Here is an 18,270-nt window from a genome sequence, read left to right as displayed (position 1 = left end):
CCCCATTTACCAGATCTACCATCCAGGAATATGCCTGTACTCTGGATATTTAGAATTTCATCATGGACTTGATAAAGGAAATTCCAAGAAATCCACAGATGAATATACATCTGAGTAGAAGCATACATGAATCAGCAAATGTATTTTGTCTCAAACTCCAAACAAGCTTGTTTGGGGTTTGAGACAAAAATACATTTACTGATTCAGAGCTGAGAAATTCAACTGAACCACTCTAAGGAGGAGAGAGTCCAGCCAAACCAAAATCTGGAACATCTTGGTTGTTCTGGGTTTCACCCAAGACAAAATTTGGAAAGATAACGAATAGAGCGACGTATGTCTCCATTAAAGATAAAGAGCTCATCAGCTGGAAGTCTGAGGAGCTCGGGTTCAAGACCCCAGCGCACTGTGTGATGGAGTGAGTGCATTAATTTGCCTCAGCTCCTGCCCACCTAGCGGTTTGCAAATAGGAATAGATTAATAGGTGCCACATATAGCCATGCTTGCCACACGACCACAGAAATATCTTTGAACAATGCTGGCTCCCTTGACTAAGAAACGGAGATGAGCACTGCCCTCTAGAGTTGGGCACAACTGCCATGGGAAACCTTTATCTTTTATGTCTGTCTCCACTTTCTCTGCATGGCTGTAGGGCATACTATCCACTGATTTTCCCAATGCTTTCCTTTCCTTATAGTGTCCTCTTAGCTGCTATGCTTGAATTCAAGCCTAGCTTGTCTTTTTCCCTTCTTCCCAGCAGCTTGTTTTTCTTATCTCCCTTCAGACACTGCCAGTGTAGTATTCAAATCCAGTAGAACCAAGTTTTCTTATCTTCCTAGCATCCTCTTCTCTTGTGCCCATTTTTCCTCTGCTGATGGTGTCTTTCCCCATCCCTCAGAACAGCTCTACCCAGATTTAGATACTTAAGTTCCATGCCCAGGCCAAGAATGTTTCATGTCCGTGACAAGACAAAGCAGGTTTCTTTCATTATGGATACGCACCACTCAAAACTTGCTGTTTCACACATAGAATGAACTGTGCACAGAACATTTTGCAATTCCTCAATTCTAAGAGTACTTGATCACAAGTGAATTCAAAGGAAATTGCTGATGTTTACTTGGATTATGCAAAGTATTAAAAAGTGTTGCTTTAGAAAGCCTGGGAAAAAGTGATTTCACTTTTTTTTTCTGTAAAAAATTTGGAGAAAACATGTAGCTGTATCTTTCAAGAACTCAGCACAGTTACTTCAGGTGTTTTCAATATGTTCTTACAAACTAGGGCAGGGGTAGGCAACCTCGGCTCTTTTATGACTCGTGGACTTCCAACTCCCAGAATTCCCGAGCCAGCACAGCTGGCTCGGGAATTCTGGGAGTTGAAGTCCACGAATCATAAAAGAGCCGAGGTTGCCTACCCCTGAACTAGGGTTTCAGGATTTCTCCCTGAACTGCTACTAAACCAAAACAGAGAAGGACATAAAGAAGCCATCCTTTCTTACAAAGTACTACTTCAAATGTTTTCTGCAGCCCTAGTGTCTTCTTATTGCATAATAAGGAAAATTTCTGAGAATGAGAGACTAAAAGGACTTTTTACTATAATAAAGCAAACTCCCACCTGGTCAAATTGTTGGTTCAGTTCTTGTTCTTGAATTCTGAGAACATCTCTTAGATGATCAGCATGTGCAGCAGCTTGTCGGCGTAACTGAGTTCGCATTTCACTTTCCATAACAGCTTGAGCTTCTTCAACCTGTTAGAAAACTCACTAGTATTTCCATTTTTAAAATTTAACTGTGAATCTGTAAGCTCTATTTGTAATTTAATAATATTTTTGTTAGATAAAAAGGGCACAAAACAATTCTATTTTCCAGAATTCATCAAGTTAAATTTGCAACAAAAAAAAACAAAAAACCCAGAATGGGAAGATGCAAAGCCACTTTAAAAACTAGATATGGTATTTCAGCCAAGAGGTGTGAAATCATAATGTAAAACTTAGCCTCAGTGTTGAGAATGACATATTTTTCACTGAGACAAGTACCACAACAGCCACTGAACAACAGACTAGGGTGCACTACAAATGGACATTGTTAAACCTATCGTTAAGAGACAAATCTTCTTCCATTCACACATTTGAAAACACATTAGTCTTCTGTCTGAATGAAGCGCAAAGTATAAAAATATTTCTTTTCTTACATTTGTTGCCTGGAAGTACTTTTCAGACTAACTCTGGATACATGTTTATTCTTTAAACAGACCAGAACATAAAACATCAGTGTGGAAGGGACCTTGGAGGTCTTCTAGTCCAACCCACTGCTCAAGCAGGAAACCCAATACCATTTCAGACAAATTGCTGTCCAGTCTCTTCTTAAAAGCTTCAAGTGATGGAGCACTCATAACTCTTGAAGGCAAGCTGTTCCACTGGTTGATTGCTCTCAGTCAGGAAATTAGTTCCTTAGTTCCAGGTTGCTTCTCTCCTTGCTTCTTGTCTTGCCTTCTGGTGCTTTGGAAAATAAGTTGTCCCCCTCTTTGTGGCATGAAATATTGGGAAAGTGCTATCATGTTGCCCCAGTCTTTTTTACTAGACATACCCTATTCTTGCAACCATTCATGTTTTAGCCTCCAGCCCCCTGATCATCTTTGTTGCTGTTCTCTGCACTCTTTCCAGACTCTCAACATCTTTTTTATGCTGTGGTGACCAAAACTGAATGCAGCATTCCAAGACCTTGTAAAGTAGTACTATAACACTTCATGTGATCTTGAATCTACCCGTTAATGCAGCTTAGGATTGCATTGGCTTTTTTGGCAGCCGCAGCACACTGGTAGCTCGTATTTAAGGATTCCACTAGGAATCCAAGATCCCTCTTGCAGTTATTGCCATTAAGCCAAATTTCACCTAATCTATACCTGTACATTTGGTTTTTCTTACTTAAATGTAAAAACCTTGTTTTTCCTACATTTAATTTCATTTTGTTAGATAGGGCCTGGTGTTCACATCTGTCAAGATCTATCTGGATCTTGAACCTATCTTCTGGGGTGTTGGCTATTCTTGCCAGCTTGGTGTTATCTGCAAATTTGATAATTTGGTGGAGCAGTGGGCTAATGCCTCCTTAAGTAACACCAGCTGCCTGCAATTATTGCAGGTTCACATCCCACCAGGCTCAAGGTTGACTCAGCCTTCCATCCTTCCGAGGTAGGTAAAATGAGGACCCAGATTGTTGGGGGCAATAAGCTGACTTTGTAATAATGCCGCTTGGGGGGGGCGAAAGCCCTAATAAGCAGGCATATACATAGAATGAAGGCTATTGCTAAGCACATTTGATTTGTGCTTAGATTGTAAGCCGCCCTGAGTCTTCGGAGAAGGGCAGGATATAAATGGGATTAAAATTAAAAAACAATTTTCCCTTCTATTCTTATCTAGATTGTTTATGATGATATTGAAAAATACCGGGCCTAAAACAGAACCTTGGGGTGCCCCACTGCTTACCTCTCTCCATGTACATGTAGTTCCATTAAGGACTACATGTTGAATGCAATTTGTCAACAATTACAAATCATCTGGTGGTGATGCTGTCTATCCCACATTTTTCTAACTTACCAAAAAGTAGGTTGTGGTCTACTTTAATGCCTTTCTGAAATCCAAGTATATTACATATGTTTAAGCGTTTTGTTGGTCCACTAATTTAGTCATATTGCATTACATTCTGGTTTGGAAGCATCACTGCTTCAGACAGGAAGGCAGCGGGGAATGGTGAAGATGGCTGAAAAGATTACTAGCAATTCCCTCCCTTCCATCCAGGACATAGCACATAAGCGTTGCTTGAGCAGGGTCCGCAAGATTGTCTGGGACATGACACATCCTCTTCATGACCTGTTTTCCTTGTTACCTTCTGGGAGAAGGCTCCGTGGTATTCGAAGCAGAACATCCAGATTCAGTCACAGTTTTGTTCCATACAGTATTAACCTTGTGAACTCTAAAGCTTCCTCCTTCCTCCATCCATTCAAGATGAACAGTGATTAATATGTATATGTTACTTATATGTAAAGGTGTAGGTCTATACATATGTTGTATATAGTATGTTTAAATATGTGTTATGTATGCTTACACTTTGAGAGCAAGCAACTAAATTTCATTTTTAATGTGTGCCATTGTGCGCACAGTCAAAAATGACAATAAAGGTTATCTATCATCTATCTAGTTATTTTGTCAAAGAATGAAATAAGATTTCTTTGACATAATCTGTTTTGACATGTTGGTTTCTGGTTATAACTTTGCTTGCTTCTAAGTGTTCACAGATCTTTTTATTATCTTTTCCAGGATCTTGAAAATGTCAGGCTGTGATTGGTCTGTAGTTTCCTGGATCTGTTTTTTCCCCTTTTTTGAAGATGGGAACCACATCCACTTTTTTCCAGTACTCTAGTAGTTCCCCCATTGCTCCAGGATCTTTGAAATATATGGTTCAATGGTTCCAAGATCATGTCTGCCAGCTCCATCAGAACTCTTGGATGTAAACCATTAGGTCCTGGTGATTTGAACTAACCTAGGGTGGATAGGTGTTCTCTTACCATTTTTTTGGTGCTTATTTCAATTTATATTCCTATTCTGTCTTTTACAGTTCCTTTTTTGGTAGGTTGGGCTAATTTTTTCTTTTTGTATGAAGACAGATACAAAGAAGGAATTAAGTAGTTATGCCTTCTCTCTGCTGCCCATCACTTTCTTACCATCTTCTCCCATTAGTAGTAGTATTATATACATAAAAATATGAAAATTCAGCTGCCAGTTCTTTACCCGGTATTGACCTTCATATGCAATCAGTTCTTCCTAAGAACCTAGGAGGTAGTAATATATTGATGTACTATATGTGCAAATTCAAGCAGTGTGGCCTTTTGTAATTAACAGATGAAATTTTTGTCATCATTATTATTCTCTCGCCATGAAAATTTGTGAGATCATTTAATGGTGGCTGCTGCTTGAAAAATTATGTAAGAAGCTAAGATTTACGAAAACAAAATGATTATTTGAAATATAAAGTAAGGTTTTAACCGCATATATAATCCAATTCTTCACACATATTTAGGATGACAAGCCACTGAATTAAGAGCATAAAAGCTTCTAAGAGGAAATTAACTTTCCTGATTCTGTCAGTCTTGTAGGGGTTAATTCCTACAAGATCTCCCAATTCTAGAAGGCCAAACACCATGCAAAGAAAACTTCTATGGCTGCTGTCCACCTGCTTTTGATTGTGTTTGACAAGTTTTGTAACTAACTTTTTATTCTTGAGAAATCATACAACTGTTTTTGTTTGACTAATTGCCTCATGGGAATGGAGCTATACTTTTTTTCTGAGTGATTTATAACACAGTGCTTATCTCAGGTTTGTCAAACATTACTCCAGTTAATCCCACTAATGCACTGATTTGGCAATACATACTAGAAGCTGGACTTTGTGGTAAGGATACATTCAAATAGTACAAAGACTGTAGTCTACTTGAAAATTTGTACTCAAAACTATCATAACTAAATCACCATTGTCTTGAGGTCTACTTTAATGCAGTATTATTAAGCAAATGAACACTAAATAAGAATCCTTGCCCCAATTGCTGGCCAATACTGCACATACAACTTAAAAGTATGTTAGAAAATTAAATACTCATTAGTTACCTTCTTCTCCTGTTCAGTTTGGATTTCATTCTTATGACGTTCCAATGCCTTTGCTACTGCTGACTCAAAAGCTTTTTTTTCTTCCAATTTTTGCTTTTCCAGAGCTGTCTTTATATGTTGTTGCTCTCGGACTTTCATATCTACCAGCTCCTTATTCAGTTGGTCTATACGGCGGTGGGCATGAGCAATGAGAGAGTTCAAGTCATCTGTTGTCAACCGGTCAGCTGGTGAAGACAGATATTTAGACAGATAAAAATTATTAAATCTTCACATATTACTTAACTGCATAAACAAAGTGAGATTATTTCAACTTTTCTCAACCTAATGCCCCCAAACAACTCAAGCTGCAGTCCCCAACCCTTCCTAGCCGACATGGCCAACATGTAACTGAGACCTGATATCCAATATTACTAAGAAGAAGCAAGAAAAGGCTGGTTCAAAATTCTATGTATTTCTTTCATTTATCAGAACCGAATATAGCAAACTACTTGAATATTTTTTTTGTAGCAAGAAGCAGTATAGAAATACAAAACAACACAAAATAATTGCTTTATGTTCTCATGTATTCTGGAAATGAAAGCATCAGTGAAATCTATTCATTCAAAAAGACTTTAGGGTATAAAGAACAAGAGAAGTACAGTGCTTTTGCAACAGTAAATAAAATGTTTATCAAATGAAGCTTTTCTCATTTGAGTGCCCCAGTTAGAGGTAGGAAGAGGAATTGATTTATGCCATTTCTTAAACACTCAGAATCCTGAGAGACTACACATGAAATAAGAAAAAACACTCATTGGACTCAAATTATTTTACACAGTGATCTCTACAGTAGGGATAACCTAACAATTGCAGCACCATTACAAAAATAATACAGTAAAATAAAAAAGTAGTATCGAGTAATTTTGTTAATTTGATTAAACCAAGAAAAAAAATATAGTTTTTAAAAGTAATAATCTACATTCAACAAGTTTTGTGTCATCCTATGTTTAGATCAGTTGTTCAAAGCTTTATCTGTGTTCAGCTCAATAAAGGAACTACTAATAGTTATTTTTAAATTTCAATTTGACCTACTATCAAGAATTATATTTTTAAAAGTTATTAAGTCAAAAACCATTTGATGATGTTTTTTTAAAAATGGATTTAACTTTTTAGATTTTAATGTTTAGTTTTAATTTATTTATGTTTTGATGGATGGATGGATGGATAGATAGATAGATAGATAGATAGATAGATAGATAGATAGATAGATAGATAGATTTTATGACTATAAGCTGCCCATAGGTATCCTATGATAAGATGGGTGACCAATAAATTAAACAAACAAACAATCATTCTTAACATGGACAATACACAAAACAATCTTGAAATGTGAAGAAAAAAATTAATAGGAACCAAAACAAAAAGATTACTTTCTTACAAATCCACACAAATTATTTACATGTACATAAACATTCACACCTAAACTTTATAAAATAATAATTTGTGAGTGGCTCAAGAAAACGAATGTTCATGTTGGAACACAAAGACATATGTAACTGGTTTAAGGTTACAACTGTGATTTGTAATATTGCACATTAGTACATTTTTTTTAAAAAAATTATTATGTAAGGTTTAAGAAAGACATTTTAAATGTATATGTATGTTTGCTACTTTATTCTCATGTTAAAATAAACAAGACAAAATTTATACAAAGCACAAAGTGTTAAGAACTCACCAACATCAGTTATTTCTGCAAAAGAAAATGAAGGTATGAAGAACGTTAAACCAGATTCACAGTAGCAGATCAATGAGCTGTTACAAGTATTCAGAAGTGAAGAATATAGCTACAAGTATAAGGCTTGAAAATTTAAATAAAGAAGATAATTAAAAATTCAAGACATACTAGTAAGCATTTGTAGCTGGGCTTCAACCTCTCAAAGGTGTGTATATATGGGGGAATTCTCTGGCATACCAGAATGGTAGGTGTAATCACAGATTCAATCTTCCCACTAACTCAGATTAACTTTTCTTTCTTTGAAAAATCTTTCTGCTTCTTCCTTCAGTCCTAATTTTTGGACGCTGCAGCATGATAAAGGAAAAGCACGCAAAATCTCCTTGGCATTTTGATTGCTCAGTCATGCCTTTTTCTTTCTATGGACTATATATTTATTAGCATGATATTTTACTTGATTCATCTACTTGAGAAATGAGGGAAATAGTACACATCAAAATAGAGAATACTTTCTTAGAACATTAATCTAAAGTAATTATTTAATTATGTATTCTCAGTATCTGTATTTCCCAGTGAGATCACTTAGAAGGCAATCTCATTTCATTTGTAGCTGCATAGAATAGTGGTGATCTTAGCTGTGATTGAGTCACACAAGGTAAAAAGTGCTGAAAATCACCAATGTTATGTGCTTATCATAAATGGAATGTTACATATGCCACAGGTACTATCAAGGCTGGTAACTGAATGCATGCTTCTGTGTCATGTGAAAATCTCAATGGATGAGATCAATGGAAAATATTTATGGAATTTACAATTTGGAATATAAGAGGAATAAATTATAAAGAAGAGCTAGCTTGATGTAGTGGTTAAGACCTTAAGCTAGAAATCAAGAGACCACGATTCCCATCTTAGACAGAGTGAGCTAGATCAGAGATCACCAACCTTTGTCGGTTGGCGGACCAGAGAGAAAAGGAGGGGGAAGCAATTTACATGTGTGCACATGTGCAGGGCTGCAAGCACGCACACGCCGCAAACAAGGAAGGGCTAGCTCCTGCGTGATACTAACTCCACCTCGTTCTTGCAGCAAAAATTTTTTGCCAGCGACAAAAGTGATTCTTAGGAACAGATATTAATAAAAAGAAAAGAAGTAAAAGAAACTAGAGTGAAATAAGTCAACTGCTTGAAGTGAATGTATGATTCAAGTAGAAGCAAAGAACACAGATTACTTCCTCCCCCCCCCAAAATGAATGCAACTAAATGTAAAAAAAAGTAGATGTGGAAACAGTTGGGAACATAGTGAAAATAATAACATTACAAAGTACCGCAGAAGTGTGTGAAAATAATCTAATATAACATTTGAGAAACGATTCTTGATGAAGATGTGAACACCAGGCCCTATCTAACAAAATGAAATTAAATGTAGGAAAAACAAGGTTTTTACATTTAAGTAAGAAAAACCAAATGTACAGGTATAGAAAAATGTACAGGTATAGAAAAAAGAAAGAAGAGCAGACAAGAAAAAAATGCATTTAAGAGAATGACTGTGGCAACAAATAAGGATGGCAAAATATACAATATGTATGGGGTCAAAAAGATGGCAACCAAAATGCATACATAAAATGAATAAAATATCTGATATAATCTGATACTGAACAAGTAGTCGGGAGTAAGAGAAGGATATATATCGATGTATTGATGGAACAAATATTCAAGGAATTCTTGTGGGATATTCATATATGTTATTTGGAGTCCTGAATGAATACATACCGTATTTTTCGGACCATAAGACGCACTTTTTTCCCCAAAAGTGGGGGGGAAAACGAGGGTGCGTCTTATGGTCCGAAGGTGATCCGTATGGCCAGCCCCAACCTCTACAAGTGGAGCACGAATCAGCACGTGCTGAGAAACGCCGATCTCACGCTCCTGCATTCTCCCTCACTCGGTTTCAGCTTCCCTTGCTACAAGAGAAAGCAGGCTGAAACGGAGTGATGGAGATTGCCAGGAATGCGAATCAGCTGATCACGCGCTGCTGCAATCTGCCTCGTTTCAGCCTCCTTTCTCTTGTAGCAAGGGAAGCTGAAACCGAGGGAGGGAGTTTGCAGGAGTGCGAGATCGGCCAATTCGCATTTCTGGCAATCTCCCTAGCTCTGTTTCAGCTTGCTTTCTGGAAGAGAAAGCCGGGCTGCAGGGCCGCCTCTGCGGGTACTGCTCTAACACGGAGAGGGAAGGACAAAGAGGGAGGGAAGGAAGAAAGGAAGGAAGGAAAGACAGAAGGGACAATGGGACAGGGAGGAAGAGAGAGAAAGAGAGAGGGAGAGAGAAGGAGAAAGAAATAGGGAGGGAGAGAAAGAGAGAGAGAAGGAGAAAGGGAGAGAAATAGAGGGAGAGGGAAAGAGGGAGAGAAAGAAAGAGAGAGAAAGGGAGAGAGAAGGAGGAAGAAAGGGAGGGAAATAGAGGGAGAGAGAGAAAGGGAGAAATAGAGGGAAAGAGAAAAATAGAGAGGGAGAGAAAGAGAAGGAGAGAGAAAAATTAAATTAGTAACATGATTGTTAAGTGAATCTGGTTTCCCCACTAACTTTGCTTCTCAGAAGGTTGCAAAAGGCAATCACATGACCCTGGAACAATGTGACCATCATAAATATGAATCGATTGCCAAGCATCCGAATGTAAATCACATGACCCTGGGGATGCTGCAATGGTCATAAGTGTGAAAAATGGTCATGTCACTTTTTTCAGTGCCGTCGTAACTTTGAACAGTCATTAAGTGAATCATTGTAAGTCAAGGACTACCTGTATCATTTTTTTTGGGGGGGGGGTCAGGTTTTTGACACCTTGCTGGGCGACTGGTGGTACTTGGACATTGCCTTGTCCTAAAAGTGGTACAATGGATGAAAAGGTTGAAAAGCCCTGTTTTAGTATACCGGTACTATTTGGTTCAGAATATTTTTTTTCTTGTTTTCCTGCTCTTAAAACTGGGTGCGTCTTATGGTCCGGTGCGTCTTATGGTCCGAAAAATACGGTATATGACTTTTGTGTGCAAGCAGTATGGCTGCCTGCCTGAGAATCCAAAGAAGTGCAGTAAATGTCAAATACATTGCATGATGCAACAAGGAGAATGAACCTGAAATATAAATGCATTGAAAACCAAGGTAGTTGTATCTACCAGGGAACTGGAGTGAATAATTTCAGATTACATGTAAGTGGCAAAAAAGAAGGCAGGTAGGAAAATTTGTGCAGGTAATAGAAGGCTTAGTATAGTATAGATAAAAAAATCTGGACAAATGTTAAATGTACAAATTTGCATTCTACATGGGGTTTGTTAGAAAAATAAGTATTTGTTGAAAGAATTGATAATGCCCACCTTGTTATATGGAAATGAGAAAAAAAGGCATCTCAGCATGAAACAAAATTGCATGGAAAGAAAATGAGTTAAAAGTAAAGGAAGACATAGGTTAAGAATGAACAGGGAAATTATGAGCATGGAATATAAAATCAATTAGTAGAAAAGAAGTAGACATAATTAGTCATAGAGACAGACTAGATGAAGAACAACATGAAAAATAAGGATGGATAAGTTGAAAGAAAAGAGAAAAATGTGAAAGTACTGCGACAGTTAATCTTCAAAAAAGAGGCTAGAAATTTAAAGAATAAAAGGTATTACATTAATCATTATATGCATGTGATGGAAGAATATGACTGATATTTGTGTAAACTGTATGTACTTGTTATTTCCTTTTCTTTTATCTCTGATCTTTAATTTCTTAGCTTACTAATTTTTCTGGGTTTGCATAACAATGCTTCTTTTAAATTCAATATCATAGATATGCACGGATTTACTGTACGTCAGCCATTTATTACTGGAGGATTTGGTACTGAGGAACTCACATCCAACTGCTGTTTTAGTGAACTACTTTGTATTGTTTATTTAATTTATACATTTCCTCATCCAAAACTGAACTGCAACAAGTATATCTTTATTGATTAGTTTCAGTGAACTTATATTTTACTTATGACTGAACTATTTACTTTACTGTTAATATTTTAACATTATCTGCTTTAAAAATGCAATTTAATATATGGTGAAGAATGTCTTCAACAATAGTAGCTTATTAGGAGTTTTTGTTATTTAAAATAGCTTAACTAATAGCTGATTTAAAAGGCAGACAAAAATACATTAGATGGTGTCACATTCAATCCGACATTCCTAGAACTTTAAAAGACATTAAGTAGTAAGTGGGAATTACCTTTGTCTAACTTATAGAACTGCTGTCTGTCATACATGAAGGTCTCCTATATATCTAACTTTGAATAAATGTCACTCTTAAAAGAACCTGTGCCAGCAGGAGGTTTTAATTTAATTGATGAGCTTGCACATTGTTTGTTTCTATATTTTAATTCTCCAGATAAATACTGGAGGAGTATGAGTTTGTTTATTAAACACAAATGTACACCTTCTCAAATTTAAGGTACCGGTACATTGTATTTAGATATGGCAGACTATTTTATTGCTGATGGAAAGGAAAATATACCCATATGAAGCCCAAAAGAAAGTATCCAAAATTAAGAGTCCACAGAATTAAGTAGGCATCAATTTAAGGAGTTAACAAGGGGAAAGTGTCAATCAAGCTAAATCAGTGCTAAAAATCAAGTATTTAAATGGAGATGTTGGTCATGACGTCAGCTATTTATATATTTTGATCTTACTTACTTAGCCCCTTCCAACCAGTCTGAATGTCAGGAGTAACACTATCCAGCTCTCTCTGAAATTCTTCTCTTGCTTTGGTTACAAGATCATGGTACTGTGTTACTATTTTAGCCTCTGACTGTGCTGCTTGTACCTACAGAAAACAAAAAAGCTTAAAATCTCAAGTAGGTGTTCAGTCAGTAATTTTATAAACAATGCCTAGAGTAGAAACAGGCAAGAATAGGAATATCCAGTAACAAAACAGTTAAGCAATGATTCAATGGCAAAAGCTTATCAATTACTTCAATCCTTTGTGATAGATGAGATAAATTATAAATTGTCCATTTCTGTAGGTGAGCTAGAGGAGTCATTGACAATGATTCACTGTCAAATGATTTCTCTAATATTCCTATTGTCTGAATTAGACCGCTTCATCTACCTAAGGCATAGTAGTCTAGTTGGCCATTCCAGGACCACAGAGAATATGAAGAAAAAATCAAGGTTAACTATCAGTATTGGTGGTTCTCAGAAGGGTAATGTTTTTCCCCCCATTACTGGTAGAAGTTCCAAAGAACAAATATGAAAGATTCAATCCCTGCCCAGGTAAGACATGAACATCCATTCTCTGTAGTTATGTGAACTTCTGAGAAGTTCTATTTGTGCATAGAAACTACCATGTGTCTACACAGGCAATCACTCAAATAGGACCAGTTATAGTTAAGGAATTTGACTTTTTTGCTTTTGAAGAAGCAGCAATCTTTCACATGTTCTCAGCTCTTGTCCTAGGTTCTCATTCTCTAACCTCTATATTAAAAGGATAATTTTAAAATTCCTTGTTAGAAATATACAAAATAGAGATACTGATGGCATAGAAAAATGAAAAGGCAACAGTAATTATCCAACAATTAACAAAAATGAAAGAAAATATTTGAAAAAAAGGATACTGAAATAAATTCCTATTTCATGTACTTCTCAGCAAAATATTACTTTATTTATTAGATGTACTGTAGTCTATTATGGGAAAATATATCAACTTATTTCTAAGATATCAAAAAATAAATAGATTGTTAGTATTAAAGTTCACTGTAATATCCATAACATTAATGAAAATCTATAAAACCCGATTTTGTATGAGTTTACCTTTTTGACCACGTTGTCCAGATCAGTGATCATACGGTGGAGGTTCTCTTCTGTGCCCTGTATGTGAGGCTTGACTCCAGGTATACGAGATTTCTTGGCACTATCAATCACACCTTTCATTTTCTCTATTTCTTCTCTAAATGAAAACAGAATCCATCAAATATACCAGCATTCATTGTTTGTTCAAGGAAAAAAATGATGAAAATCCAATCTGTCACTGCTATGTGCATTGTTTATAAAGCAGGAGTTATCAACTTATTTAGATAGCAGGCACAATTTCACATAATATCATAGGTGCTAAGATGTAAAAAATGTTTAATAAAATGAAGATTACAGACATTTACATATTTACATCCCTGCCAGCCTCTGGAAAGTCCTTAAACAATTTTTTCCCAACAAATCCCAAGAAGAGCGAGCCTGTGAGATCTTTAGAATGTTGCCAATTTTTCTGAAATCTTGTTTTTTATTTCTAATTGTTATTTATAGTTGTTTATGTTTGTTTTAACTGTTTTTGTTGTACACTGCTCAGTCACATGAGGGTGTGATGAGACCATATAAATTTATTTAAATAAATAAATAAATAAATGTTTTAAGGCTGAAAAAAATGTCTATTCTCATATGGGAACAAAGATCTTGCCAAATAAGGTAATATGAACTTTTAATAAAATGAAATAATTCCTTTTTAATGAAGTCGTTGAGCAGTATTAACAGGCAGTTCTCAGACCACTCTTTCAGTGACCGTTTGATGTTATGATGGTTCTAAATTGTAATGTGCTTACAACTGGTCTTTAAAGGACCAGCTGTCCATATACCTGTGGTCACATGATTCTGATCTGGGTGCTTGTGCCTTTGTGACAGCTGCAGCATCCCACAGTCATGTAATCACCATTTGAGACCCTCCCTGCTTGCTTCCTATGAGTAAAGTCAAGAGGGAAGCCAATAGGATAGGCTGTAAGTCACTTCAGCAAATCTCCCCAACCCAGCAGCAGTCTGTGGCCTGTGGCCAATGCTTGCGTTATATCTCTCCAGTCACTGTGCACCCTTCACAACCCAGCAGCAGTCATTCTTGGCCTACAGTCATTCCTTGCAGCATCTTGCCAGTCACTGGTCATACCTGATCCAATAGCAGCCATTTACCTACCTATTTGCATTGCCTCAGATTTGCAAATTCCTGAGGGTTTCCCCATGGACCTTGCTTTTTGAAAACCAGCAGGAAGTTGAAAGGAGGCCCTCATCTATCCTCACTTAATGATGATAAGAGACTACTAATCTTGCTGCATTGTTTAGCAACAGAAATTCCAGTCCCAATAACTAACACAAAACTCTACAATTGTTATTTTTATAGTACAAATATTTTTAAAATCTTTTTTAATATTAAAACTGGAAAACTCACTTTGCCTTTAGTAGAATATCTGCAGCTTCATCCACAGCTTTTCTACGATCCTTCAATGCTTCTTCCAAAGTTCGCCACTGAGTTGCCTTTTTCTCACTTTGAATCTAGCAAGATATTCAAGATACCAAATCATTTCATAATACATCATTATTATCATTATTTTTAATAATTCATTATTGGACAAATTCCTTGTGTATCCAATCATACTTGGCCAATAAAGTATTTTATTCTATTCTAACATATCAGTGGCACAGATTATCCAAACCTTTGTAGATGTTCTTTCTCCTACCTTTTAGTAGGAGTATAAATGCACTAGCTAACTTTGAAAAAGTGGCTTTCATTCAACAATGCGATATATATATGTTTACAAAATCAAAACGTATTTTGGGTTCTTTCAAATCACAGTCCCCAAGCAACAGATTTGCACTGTCTTGGTTCAAAATGTATCTCCAGAGCACACCGCTGAAAAAAATGCATTAGAGTACTTAGATACCGAGCATCTAGTCCTGCTGAATAAAAAAAAGTACATCAATTTCCCAGGCACAATTGTGACTAGAATTGCTAAGCAAGGTGATTGTTAAATGATTTGTGGCTATTTTAAACTTTTTTGTGTAACAGCTGTTAAAAGAATCACTCAAGTTGTCAAGTAAAACCAACCTCCCCTTCAACTGGTTTGTCAGAAACCAGTTAGGAAGGTTGCAAATGGTGATTACATGACCCTGTGACGCTGCAGCAGTCATAAATAATGCTGGTTGCCAAAACCCCAAATTTAGATCATGTGACCATAGTGATGCTGCAACTGTCATACACGATGACCAGTCACAATTTACTTTTTTCAGTGGTACTTTCACTTTGAATAGTCAGTTAATGAATTATTGTTAAGTACAAAACTATCTCTATTAACTTTTCATCTCTCTGATACAGACATGTCAAACTTGCGGCATCACATGACATCACGCGACATATGAGAGCTTTTTCGCCATTGCTGGCAATGGGGTGGGCACGGTTTCTTTATGACGCGTCTGGCCCACGGGCCAGCAGTTTGACACCCCTGCTCTAAAAGAAAAACACCCCTGCTCTATTGTTGGTAGGTGAGGACTACTGTACTGTTGAATAACTTACATCCCACTTACATCTATTGGTTTTGATCTCTAGAGATGCATGCCACATTTAGCAACCTTTCCTTAGCGATTAAAAACACTTGAACAAAACTTACAAAAATTTAACATATAATAAAAATAAAGCAAGTGAACCTCAGAGTTATCCATAGCTTCTTTCAGTTTCTGAGCATGAAGATTGACTGCCTGCACAGCAGCTTCCTGGAGAGTAACTGCTTGCAAAGTGATACGAGCAGTGCTATTCAAAGCGCTTTCCAAGGATGCTGCGAGTGCTAGAAAGGGAAAGGCAAAAAACTGTGATAGTTTTTATTGATCTTACATGATTAACTTAATCTTCCAGTTTAGTTTTTAATATTTTTTTTCATGGTTCTCTGGCATCTGACTACAATTTTTCATGAAATGCAGAACTGGCAGTATGGTTAACTATTTGCAGACAGGTCAAGACCAGAAATCAGATTTAAATACTTAAAAGTTGGTTGTCTATCCATTCTGACTTATATCAAAGCACTTAAAAGTTCCAGATTCACACATCCTGGCTTGTAGAAGGGTACTTCTACATAGTATTTATGAAGTACTTCTACACCACTGCCATAGTTCCAAACTATATTTTGGCACATAACTTTGCCACCTCATAAGAGCAATAAGAATTGAAACAAATAAAATGTATATTAAAATAGCCCATCAATCTATTTTTAATCAGAATATCTTTAAATGCTGTAAAATGAATATGAACCACATAAATTAATTATCTTTTCAAGAGGTAAAAGGTTTCTTTTAGAGCTACTGAAATTAAAATCATGGTTTTGGAATTGTACAAAAATAGCCCCATTATCTGCCCAACATACCCTTAATTCTATCTTGTTCTTCTTTCTCTTGTTGTGCTAGACGAGCTGCAACCTCTTCAGGTGATCTTTCTTTTACAACAGCATCACCACGACGATGTTCTTTACCTAGATATACATATTTTTAAGCACAATACTGAAAGGAAAACCAAGACTAAGCAAAACTTATTTTTAAGATAGTGACTTGTTAGATTTCTATAATGAACTGTGTGCTTGAAAGGCATTTTGCAGGTATATTAAATGTCCTCCTAATACCTTGTCTTAAACCAATTAGCAATGAGGGTTTGATGACTGAGTTATGCCTTCAGTCATTCTAATGGCATTAACACACACATTCATAAATCTTGAAATTATAGTGTGAACAACAGAGATCCACATTTCTGCTCACCCTGAAAACAGTATGAAGACACATTGCAGCTTTTTACACTACTCTGGATCTGGGGAGACAACAGTAAAATCTATGCACTGACACTGAGTTTTGGAGAGTTCAGTACAAGTATGGAAAATTTTCCACTTCATCTAACACCTGAGTAAAGAAAGAAACATAATTGCTTTTTTGTGCTTTCTTCTAGTTCTAAAATAAAATTTAGGCCTGTGTTTTCATAGTAGGAATTGAAGTATCTCAATCAGTTGGTCAGTTTGATCAGCTAGTACCAAAATGAAACTCTGCTTGTAGCTTCAATTCCAAAATTGAGAACAGAGGCACAATCTGAAATTGGAGGTTATGGCTGCCTGAGGGAAAAGCCTTGCAAAATGTAAAATGTATTTAAGAAAACATACTAAAAACAGGTAACAGGAAAAAAGGAAAATCCTGACAACCACAAATTTTAGCTTACTACGAAAGAGAGTTAGTACCAGTGGACCACAATAACTTTTATGAACACTATCATAATCTGTCAATGTATTCCTTTTTGGAACTTTGGACTAAAAAAATTGGTAAGGCCAGAGGAAACCAGTGAAATAACTTCAGGGAAAGATCCTACCTATATACCATCGGCAATGGAACAATTGTTTATCTGGATAAAATAGTAAACAGTATTCTTTCTTATTGGTATTGAAATCGATTTTCTTATTATCATCTAATTTCAAAGAAGACATTCATTAAGTTAATAAAATACACAACCAGGACATAGGGGGCGAAATATACAAAAGTAACTCTTAAATTTATTTCATGATGACATCTAAATACTGTGACAGATTCATTGAATTCTTACAAAATTACACAGAAGAATTTCTTTCTCCTTAAGATTTCATAAAGAGGGATTTAAAAATAGTCACAAAAGCAGTAAGTACAGTGAAATTGAATATATATATTCCAAGTCATGTTCATGTTAATTTCTTCAAAAGAAAAAAATTAAAAAGGATGAGGCATTCATTATCAAGAAAAGCAGTCTGTCAGAAATAAAGAGGGGGAAAAACTTTATAAGAACAATATTTATAGTTTTTTTATTTTCTCAACTTTGTATTTTATTGCTAAAGTTTTCAAAAAAAAAATCTAGGATATTTTATTGAGAAAAATGTTTTTTCAGGTTTAAACTGAACAAAAATAAACCCAATAATGAGACTCCTCCCCAAAATGGCTGCTGACCAGTAGGAAGATTTTTTTCTCTCCCGCCAACAATCTGCTGTTTTTTTTGCTGCCAAAGCTGGTTCTTTGGCAGCGTTGCTCTCTAGATTCGAATTGTGGCACTTAGAAATGACCCAAGATGAGTTTCCGGTGATGTCGCTGCAAGGTG

The 18,270-nt window shown here is 36.1% G+C and overlaps 1 protein-coding gene and 1 long non-coding RNA gene across 4 annotated transcripts in view; one reads left to right on the top strand and one right to left on the bottom strand.

The window, feature by feature from the left end:
* The window catches only part of IMMT (inner membrane mitochondrial protein), a 36,536-nt gene that overhangs the window by 4,325 nt on the left and 13,941 nt on the right, over positions 1-18,270 (bottom strand). For all 3 annotated transcript variants that reach the window (XM_083378525.1, XM_083378523.1, XM_083378524.1), the window contains 7 exons: positions 16,538-16,642; positions 15,828-15,964; positions 14,575-14,678; positions 13,182-13,317; positions 12,066-12,195; positions 5,650-5,873; positions 1,609-1,740 (listed from right to left, as the gene is read on the bottom strand). In XM_083378525.1, the coding sequence (XP_083234651.1) occupies positions 1,609-1,740; positions 5,650-5,873; positions 12,066-12,195; positions 13,182-13,317; positions 14,575-14,678; positions 15,828-15,964; positions 16,538-16,642 (968 nt within the window). The remainder of the gene's footprint in view (positions 1-1,608; positions 1,741-5,649; positions 5,874-12,065; positions 12,196-13,181; positions 13,318-14,574; positions 14,679-15,827; positions 15,965-16,537; positions 16,643-18,270) is intronic.
* On the top strand, positions 14,789-17,442 carry LOC310649771. Its single transcript, XR_014494310.1, has 3 exons — positions 14,789-15,661; positions 16,578-16,597; positions 16,891-17,442. It is a non-coding gene; the product is annotated as an uncharacterized lncRNA (long non-coding RNA).

Source organism: Vipera ursinii (assembly GCF_947247035.1).
Source record: "Vipera ursinii genome assembly, chromosome: Z".
In the NCBI taxonomy this organism is placed as follows: Eukaryota; Metazoa; Chordata; class Lepidosauria; order Squamata; family Viperidae; genus Vipera; species Vipera ursinii.
The sequence above is the reverse complement of the archived record's forward strand: the minus strand, read 5'-3'. Positions and strand labels throughout refer to the sequence as shown.